At 36.4% G+C, this 9,599-nt stretch overlaps 1 protein-coding gene and 1 long non-coding RNA gene across 2 annotated transcripts; one reads left to right on the top strand and one right to left on the bottom strand.

Annotated features, from left to right (window-relative positions):
* Positions 1–19: 19 nt before the first annotated feature.
* Positions 20–6,754, top strand: LOC128679773 (uncharacterized). Its single transcript, XM_053762213.2, has 13 exons — positions 20–245; positions 609–747; positions 1,144–1,288; positions 1,517–1,680; positions 1,857–1,986; positions 2,363–2,486; positions 2,705–2,834; positions 3,259–3,444; positions 3,848–3,992; positions 4,439–4,576; positions 5,119–5,209; positions 5,532–5,743; positions 5,943–6,754. The coding sequence occupies exons 1-13, from the start codon at positions 136–138 to the stop codon at positions 6,173–6,175; spliced, it is 1,947 nt and encodes a 648-aa protein (XP_053618188.1). The 5' UTR covers positions 20–135; the 3' UTR covers positions 6,176–6,754.
* On the bottom strand, positions 1,844–7,945 carry LOC128679789 (uncharacterized). Its single transcript, XR_008405781.2, has 3 exons — positions 7,508–7,945; positions 3,265–3,437; positions 1,844–1,983 (listed from the first exon to the last, which is right to left on the bottom strand). It is a non-coding gene; the product is annotated as an uncharacterized LOC128679789 (long non-coding RNA).
* Between the last annotated feature and the right edge of the window lie 1,654 nt (positions 7,946–9,599).

The raw sequence follows: 9,599 nt of genomic DNA on the forward strand, positions 1-9,599 counted from the left end.
ACTTTGCACTAGTCACAGAGAATTAAAAAAAAACATGTTCACAAAAACAAACTAAACAACGGAAAGATTCAAATGAGGTGTTGTTTGATCGTTTATTTTATGTAATTTTCTAAAATAGAAAGCAATCCCTTAGAAATGAATTGCGAAAAGTTAAGTCGTGAACAAGTTCCTGAAAAATTTGCAGAATGGCTACTAGGAATGGGATGTCCTCCTGAGAAAGTTCCCTCAATTGAAAAGATTTCAGAGTAAGTTTTTTTCAGTAAATATTTACGTAAAACCTCTCATCTGTGCGTTCTTTCTCCATCGACTGTGACGCCACAATATCATCAGCCTTTGTAAAATAAGCGCAAATTTTGCAAATCGGGTTTCGGATTTACGACTGGCCGCCACACTGATGTCAACCCGGTTTGGGAATGCTGTTGTGATCTCTGACTGTCGCCTTGTACTTGAAATGGTCTAGTCAGGGAACCGCACACGTGTAATGTAATAAAATCTCTTATAAAATGGTTACCTAGTTATAATAATATACCTACATCTTACATATGTAGCATAATTGCCATAACTTATTTTCTCATACAATTCTTTGTTTTGTCTTTCCTTTAATTTAGAATATGTCGGGGACAGTATTACATGGTCTGGCGAAGTTTGATGGAGCATGTGGAACCAAAGGATGTGATCAGACAGAAAAGGCTCCAAGTCTTCTGTGATGATGTCCAGAAGTGGCAGAAGAAGAGCCCTTTTAATGAGGTAATAGCAATTTGTTTTATACTTAATATTTGTCATTCTTTATAATAATAAACTATTTCTTGTGGCAAAGTAGCCTATATTGTTCTCCAGCTCTCTATTTATCTCTTCATAAAAAATCCCCACTATCCAATGCTCTGTTTTGATGCGAAAGATGGACAAACACACTAGCTTTTACCTGCGTCTTCACCCACATGAATTTAAATTTCATTACATGTATGCAAAATTTCAATAAGATTGGTTGAATTGATAAAGTGTGAAGAGGTAACAAATAAACAAACACTACACTATAATAAACAAACAATTTTGCATTAAAAATATATTATTTGGGAAGTTTAGATGTACATACATCTAAACTTCCCAACAACAAAGACAAATACGTATTTGTCTTATTTACAGCACGACATAAACATTATAATGCCTGAACCTCTGGCCCTGTGGCAACAGCAGACTGAGCTGCGCGACCAGGTGGCTGATATGGAAGCCAGGGTCTGCAGCAGTCAGGAGAAGCTGAAGCAACTCACTGACAAGATCTCTATGAAGTGTAAAGATTATTTAAATAATAAGTGATTTGTAAAAGTTACATTTTTTATACAAGTTTTTATTGTTGTCTGTGAGATTTTGTTTCATTCAATGCATGACAAAATTGCAGCAAATGAAGCTCATTTTTAGGAAGACATGATTTGACTTGTTCTCGTTGTCAAATGCCATCAAGACACAAAGTTGAAAAACATCAATCTAATAGTCTCTTATGAAAATTATCGTGTTGCAGTATCCCAACGCAACACAACCCGGGACCGCATCGAGGCGCTCCAGCGGCGCGCGTGGCTGCTGCAGCAGGTCACCGCTGACTTGAGAGCCAAGAAGGAGAACCTAGAGGAGACCAGGACTATCGCTGACTCTCTCTGCTGCTTTGATGAAGAGAGTGATGTGCAGGTGTTAATAAAATACTATTTTATTGATATAGTTTATTTTTCATGATTTTCTTATTTTATCTATTTGATTACTTTGCGTGTGTGTTTGTAGCATCAAATAAACGCAGCACTGACACAAGTATAAGTATATAATTGGTACAATAAAGTATAATATATAAATATAAAAAATGTTTGCAGAATAAGCTGGAGAAATGTATGTCCGTGTTCCGGAAACAAATGCCATCATCCGCTGCATCCACCTCGTTGCTAGCTTCGAATCCCGTCGCCAGCTCCTCTGTGGTGTCTACCAATGGGGACCATGAAACTGGTGAGAAATTCCTTCATTTACACATTCTTTGATATTCTTCCATAATTTATTTTTCTTCATCTTCATACATACTTCTTAGCGAGCTGAATTTAGCGTTCTTTGTGTGTTGGCTACGAAGAGGCGAGGTATTGGTCCTCACCAATACCTCGCCTCTTCATAGCCAACGCCTAACATGACTTTTACGACTATCACATACACACTTGTGAACTTAAATCAAAATTATTTATTTGCCTATGACGTTTCCCTTCACGGGAAGCATGCGGCGCTGTATGAAAACAATAGTCAGATTGGTATACAAACTCATGTGCCACGTGTAGGATTCGAAACTGGGACTTTTCGATCATAGGACGGTTTGACTTTGATATTGTAATTTCAGAAGAGTACGTGACGTCACTAGTGTCGTCCCGCGGCGACGCCCTCTGGCCCCTGCTGTGTGAGAGACGAGCGGCGATAGTTTCTTCTCTGTCCAACACCCACACTACCAACTACAATGATTCAGAGTGAGACCATTTGACTACTTACTTCTTGGCGTGTCGATGTCGTCGAACTATTTTTGTTATTATAATTAAAACGCTTTTTTGGACACGTGTAAAAAAATATTTGACGTAATAGCATGCTGTCCTATCGATTGTTTTTATTTTGCTTACATTGCAAGCCCACATTGATTTCTTTATTATACATAGTAGCTCATAAATTATTGTTTTTATTCCACTTTCAGTACAAGTCCACAGAGTGTGCTGGCACACACCGCCGCCCTGCACAGCAGTCTGGCGCTAGAAGCCATGAAGAACAGAGTGCATACCGCACTCACCAGGAAGCGATTGGCTGCTGCGCTCAACGATCTTAGTGTACGTTAGTGGTTATCTATGAAAATTTAACTACTGTACATATAGTATACTATACTATATTGCTCTGGTAATATCATAATTAAAAAGTAGCCTCTTGAATGATTCGTTTACTTCTGTGTCAATTTTCATTCTAATCGGCCCAGTAGTTTTTGAGTTTAGCGTAAATAAAAAAAAAGCAAAATACAAATATAATCTTTATAACATTAGCATTGATAGTATGGATAGTAGTTATATACTATATATATTGACATAATGTGGAAAATGGCAAAGATACACACACAATCAATTATCTAGTATACCATAAATTTGTAGTACTAAATTGCTCATAAATTAAAGAAATCGATAAAATTGATGCTATTTGGCCCTATCTTAATTTTTTTTATTTCATTAGATAAATTTGCAAACATCCAATTATATTCAATAGAAGTACCTCTCAGAAGAAGCGTGCGAGTTGGTGGTGGTCCGGTGCGAGCGCGCACGCGCAGAGGCGCGCGCGCGCTCGCTCCGCGCGCTGTCCGCGCGGGCCGCGCGTCGCGCCGGCGCCTTCCGCGCCGGGGGCTGCGGCGCGCGGGGGGGGAACGGCAACATCGCTCAGCTCGATAACTATATCGTGAGTTGTATTATATCACTAACTGTTGCCCGCGTAAATTTCCAGCGGAAACAGTTATTTTTCCGCGATGAAAAATACCCTATGTCCTTTTTCATACTATAAACTACATGTATGCAATATTTCATGAAGATTGGTTTTTAGATAGAAGCAACAAACTTACTTTCGCATTTCTAATATTAGTTAGGATAAATGCGAAAATTTGTGACCACGGGTAAAAACATAACAAATTATACATCTAAACCTTCCTCGGGAATCACACTATCTACTGGTGAAAACCACCTGAAAATCCGTGCAGTAGTGTTGTAAGTTTATCGCGTACAGACAGACGCGGCAGAGGACTTTGTTTTATAATATGAAATGTAATACACGTGTATAATATTTCTCTCTCTCTCTCACACCATAGGAAAGCAAAAGAGACGAGCTAAAGCGAACACTAACAAATCTAGCTGCTACTGAGAAGAAAATCCTAAATATCCGAGAGTGTCTAATACATATCTTCAATGGCTTCCAGAAGGACCTGCCCGTGCAAGAAAACGATAGATTCAGAGGTAATCTTTCTTTTCGACACACTAGTGTCAGATTATTCAAGTCGCAAACAAACATTGTCAAAAAAGTAAAAAAAAAATGTTTTGGCTTCTATTAGTCTCATATAAATCCTCTACAAATATTTTACTTCAATATCTTCTATGTACAGACATAGAACACTTACAGTTGTATTATATGTATAGATATATATATATAGTATTATTGAGTTAGTATCCCATACCACAAGTCGCGAACTTAGCCCCAAAGTCAATCTATGGCATTCGTCTGTATGTACAGCTTGACCATAAAGAGGTGACAAAAAATGATGCACTAGATTCTTCGTAGCTCTCACATTTTTGACGTAAAATTTTTGATGTATGGCAACAATTTTGTATGGAAAATTTTTAGTTCCACTTTAATTAATTTCTATTCTTTATGGTCAAGCTGTATTTAGTTATTTATGTTACAGGCCACTTGGAGTTCCCTCCGGAGTCGATAATGACAGTCAGGCAGTTCTACGAGGAGAGGAGAGACAGAAAGAGAAACAGAGTAGAGCTCAGTCTGGATCTCGATGTATCCGAGGGATGCTCCTTCAATGATCCTACAGGTATGCATACCGGGAAAATAGTATGAAAAATAAAATATATACATATAGGTATTTAAATGACCAAATAAAATAACTAAATGTCACTTTAATCTATTAGTTTATGATATTTACTTTTTGTCTCATTAAAGTATATTAGGAATTTTGACTCCAAGCCAAATCATACAAGCTCCATAATATATATAAAATTTAGTTTTTGACATTAGTTGAAAGTGATTGCACTTCCGTCGTCTTCCAACAAATGGCTGCGATGAGTAATTCTTTTGTCAAAAGAAGTACCTATATATGAAGTACAATATACCATACATGGATAGATATTATTTAACGCACTGTGTTTTACTCGAAAGAAACGATTGACAGATCGTAAGTTTGCGGTCCTCGACTCCATCTTGGGCCTCCAACATACCGTCGTTAGAATCTGTTACTTTCTTTTTTCGATAATATTGTGTAAGTGACAAAGAAAGTCGATTAATTGAATACCTAACTCCCTTAGCCAATTGATAAAAAAATATTTAGGTGTAATAAAATTTAATTTTTTATTACAGATAACAACACAAACCCAACTTTCATTGACGAGTTGAGAATTTATTTGAAGAAATTCTGTCTCGAGAATAATAGGAAACTTGTTTTGGACAGGTGTGTACTACTAGTTTGTTCGTTAAAATGGCATGATAGTTGCGTGTGATCCCGCCCTGGAATAGGACTACTCAATATCCTCTCGTGGAAGTCGTACGAAGCGACCAAGGAACACATAGCCTAACAGCCAATAAGCAACAATAGCATTCCGAAAGAGAGTTGACCAGTTATAAAATCATATTACAATTTATTGGTAAAATTTTTACGTGAACTCTGGTCTTTTGGGCGTCAATGTGACCGAAAACACGCGAAGTTGAAAGAGAGCACTCACGTAAAAAATGTTATAATTTTTGGATTATGTGTGTGAAAAATAAAATTACAGCGGAGAAAAAATCTGGATATTCGAAACTCTTCGCGCGGCAGTTTCCCGCCTCCTCGCTAGATGGCAGCACGACGACATCCCGCCGCTCCTCTGCGTGTCTGTCTGTCTGTCGCACAATATCCGCAAATTGCTGCAGCTGGCACACAGCAAGGAAACTATGGAGAAGACGTTGGAGAAGATTGAGAGTGGAAGGAAACTCGAATTTGATATTGGTAAGATTTAGCTACATGTGTTATTGTTGAGATTTGACCAAATTAGTTTCTTGAACAAATTAATTTCATGACACCACCTATCAGTGAAACTTTGTGACTTTTGCAATCACAGCTTCTAACTCAGTTTTAAAAGTAGTTATTCGGGTTACACATTTCGAAATCAGGTAACACGCTCAATAACATGTATGGTTTTTTATAGATTTACAACCGAAAAAGAATGAAGAAGCCCAGATCACGGACAAGATCAAAAAGCGACTGCATCAAAACATGCTCAGCTTGCAGAGGACAGTAAAGACTTTAGACTTGGGGAGGGAAAGTCTAAATTTCTGGTCCGACAACGAAATGAAAAAATATATATCGCCTAACAGGAGATATGAAGGGAAAACTTATAAGGACTATGAAGCTCTTTACATTGAAACATTGTCAATTTGATGTACAGACAACTGCATATCAAAATACACAAATAAATTGCAATTTCGCATCTATTCACTCATCCTCGCGTGTTTCCGATTACATTCGGAGCCGTAACGCCTCGAAGCCCAGAATCGCGTAAATACCAATACATTTTGAAGATTTGGCTATGCTTTTACGACTGGCTGCTTGCCCGATGTCAGCCCTCTTTGGTGATTAGGTTGTTGCCTAACTGTTGTTAAGGCATGTGTCCCTTAGTCGCCTCGTCCGACATGCGCGGGAGGATTTGGTACTATTCTAGACAGAATTCGCATCTATTACCGTAACATAAAGATCCGTGCGCGGTAGCTTCACATGACTACATAATTATGAAGCTACTACATCATACCATTGTGATTAATGTTGAAATATTTATTTATTTCTCAAGAAAACTTACAGCTTTTGAACAAAATAATAAGCACTAAACATAAATAACTTTAAAGCCATTTACAATTGTAATTTATTGCTTATGTAAGCAACAACTATTTTAACCTATAATGTTATTGTGTAATTTTATACAAATAGGATTAATTAAAATAAAGAATTCTGGTACACTAATAATGTTTGTTTTATTTATTCATTCGGCATGATTGTGAAACTTCTAGTAACTTAAAAAGCTATGGACTGAAATATTTTTTACAAAATAATACTTTTTTTTACAAAATTGTGAATATATCAAAAACTATTTCACGTAAATTGTATTGATAGATCCTACATACCTTTTCAATTTCATCAAAATCAAACCAACGGTTCGAAAGTCATCGTTTTACTAACAAACATACATACAAAAAATGAATTTTTGCTCCATGTTTATTTGTAGCCCCAATAATAGAATGCTTTCTGACTATGTATTTGATAAAATGCACCCATGCTTTATCACTGGGGTATTATGTAATCTGTGTTTATGATGATCTTATTGATTAGTGCCCGTACATTATGCCTAAAGCACTACTTAGTACCAAAATATATAGACATAATATCTATACAACTAACTACGCCCGGGGCTTCTCTGCCGTGGGAATTTCGGGACAAAAACCCTAGGTCTTTGTCCGTACTTCAAGCTACGTGTATGCAAAATTTTAAGAAGATTGGTTGAGCAGGTAAAGCGTGAAGAGTAACATACTTAAGTACAAACTATCTTTCGCATTTGTAATACCTACCTATTAGTAGGTATTTTGGATTAATAAAAAGAGGTAGGCCATAGGTTAGGATACAAACTGACTGATTCCTTTTTTAAAATCTTATAAAAGATACGCCAACACCATAGATCAAAAAAAATACCCGGGCCAACTTTCATCGTCGTCGAGTACCTACCTATATAGCGAGCGGGCGGGCGAGGGTCGCCCACTCCCCCTTTCCTCACCCACATGAACTTAAAATATCACGCGATAAAAAAGGTTATTTCATAAACGACGCGCAGCCCTAGACTAGCTAGAGCATGCTATAGTGAGCCGTACGATAATGGAATAATAATACCCGAATAGAATACACGTTAATTTTAGCCTTATCCCTTTAAAAATAATGACAATTATTCCGTGCTCTAAAAGAACACACAAAACTAGGGTGTATTATGAACATGAACCTTAATGCGTTTATAACAAGGTTGGAAATCTCAAAATCAATGGCATCCGTGCGTCAAAAGTAATAATAAAAACTGGTTGAGGTTGAGACTCGCTCGGATTGTCTCGGAAAAGTTGAGCCCGTTCGGTCTGACTCTGTCCTTGCTATAAAGTAATATCGTCAGGCGCGACGAACCGGAACATAATTATTATTACATTTGTTCAGTGATTCTGACATTTCTTTTGTTCACTTCTGATGTCATTATTATTAATGATACGAATGATTATGACATTAAGTAATTAATAATTATTGACGTAATACATTGACGTATTAATATTGACGTTGATTAGTACAGTTAGGTAAACTTCCTAAGGTTTACAATTTCAAAATACGAACGTTCTTTTTAGATTTGTTGCAGTACGTACACGTACAATGCAATTTGTGACAGATAAAACCTAAAAGAAATAAGAAGAATATACCTAGGTAGATAATAATAAAAAGCTATGAATAATACCTACCTACTTACCTTACCAAAGTAGGTATAAGAACTACCTAACTAATCCACCTAAATATTCAGTTTGGTAATGCGTAATAAAATGTACCATTTTCAGCGAATAGACAAATCTACCTTAGTACCTATTCGATTTTTTAAATAAGAATTATGTTTAGTAGGCAAATGTGTGAAAATTTTGAATATATAAGTATTATATATATTGCTTATGTAGGCCATACACAGATACCTAGGTACCTGTTCGTACTTAGGTAGGTATAATTAGGTAGGTACTTCCTATTAAACTTATAATAGGAACATACATACACATACCTTTATATTTATGAGGTAAACATAGTGATATAAAACTTACTTATATAAGATATACCTAGACCTCCTACCTTAATAGGTAGTACTTATTTGTTTGCACAAACGCAGATAAATAGTTTTACTTTATGTCTATAAACTAAAACAAAACATTACTTATAGGATAAGTACAGTAATCTATCAGATCACATCATTCATTATAACTTAACTCACACAATATGGAATCTTAGTTAGGTACCTACGTCACGTGACAAAACACGGCATGAGAAACTAACCTACAATTGCTGTGTTCAACGCGTTCATGTCAATTCTATTATAATCATAAAGAATCAGTTACCCTCGCCCCTTTTCCGGTCTATCTCCCCGTACTTGTCCCGTCCCGTCTCGACTTCTCCCCATCCCACAGGGGGCTTCATAAAGTAAGCCCCCAGATCCCCAGACTAAGCCTGATAGGTATTCTGTCTCTTTCTAGGGAGAGCGCATGCGTTTATTGATCGCTACGTTAGCAGTAAATGACTTCTGCTGACCCGTCTTTACTCATTTTTCACTGATTGTTAATTCTGAAATTAAAATTTAATCAAATAAATATAAAATCCTTAAACTAATATTATAAAATGTGATAGTAAGTTTGTTTGTTACCTCTTCACGCTCTATCTACTCAAACAATCTTCTTGATAAATTACATACATGTAGTTTGAAGTACGGTGAAGGATATCGGTTACCTTTCATCCCGGAAAAATAACTGCTGCCGTGGGAAATCACGCGAGCGAAGCCGCGGACAAAAGCTACAATTTTAAAACGCTCCAAATTATTATCAGTTTTTAGGTAAGTAAGTACTTAGTTACTAAATTATTGTCGTTTTACATTAGGTACTTTACATAAAAGGGAAATACTAAGCTTAAAGTATTTCATTTTGATTGATTGACATTGTGCGCTTATTTCGATATCAATCCAATTAAATTTGATTATACTATCACGCTATTGTATCGATAAGAGAAACAAACAAGTAGTAACCTACCTAAATTTGTT

Source organism: Plodia interpunctella, chromosome 22 (genome assembly GCF_027563975.2).
Source record: "Plodia interpunctella isolate USDA-ARS_2022_Savannah chromosome 22, ilPloInte3.2, whole genome shotgun sequence".
NCBI lineage: Eukaryota > Metazoa > Arthropoda > Insecta > Lepidoptera > Pyralidae > Plodia > Plodia interpunctella.

Bases quoted from the DNA above. Each gene is read 5' to 3' on its own strand.
- LOC128679773 (XM_053762213.2), top strand. From the start codon at position 136: ATGAATTGCGAAAAGTTAAGTCGTGAACAAGTTCCTGAAAAATTTGCA. The intron at 1,987-2,362 runs GTGAGAAATTCC...TTGTAATTTCAG, and splicing joins CAATGGGGACCATGAAACTG to AAGAGTACGTGACGTCACTA. The intron at 5,744-5,942 runs GTAAGATTTAGC...GGTTTTTTATAG, and splicing joins GAAACTCGAATTTGATATTG to ATTTACAACCGAAAAAGAAT.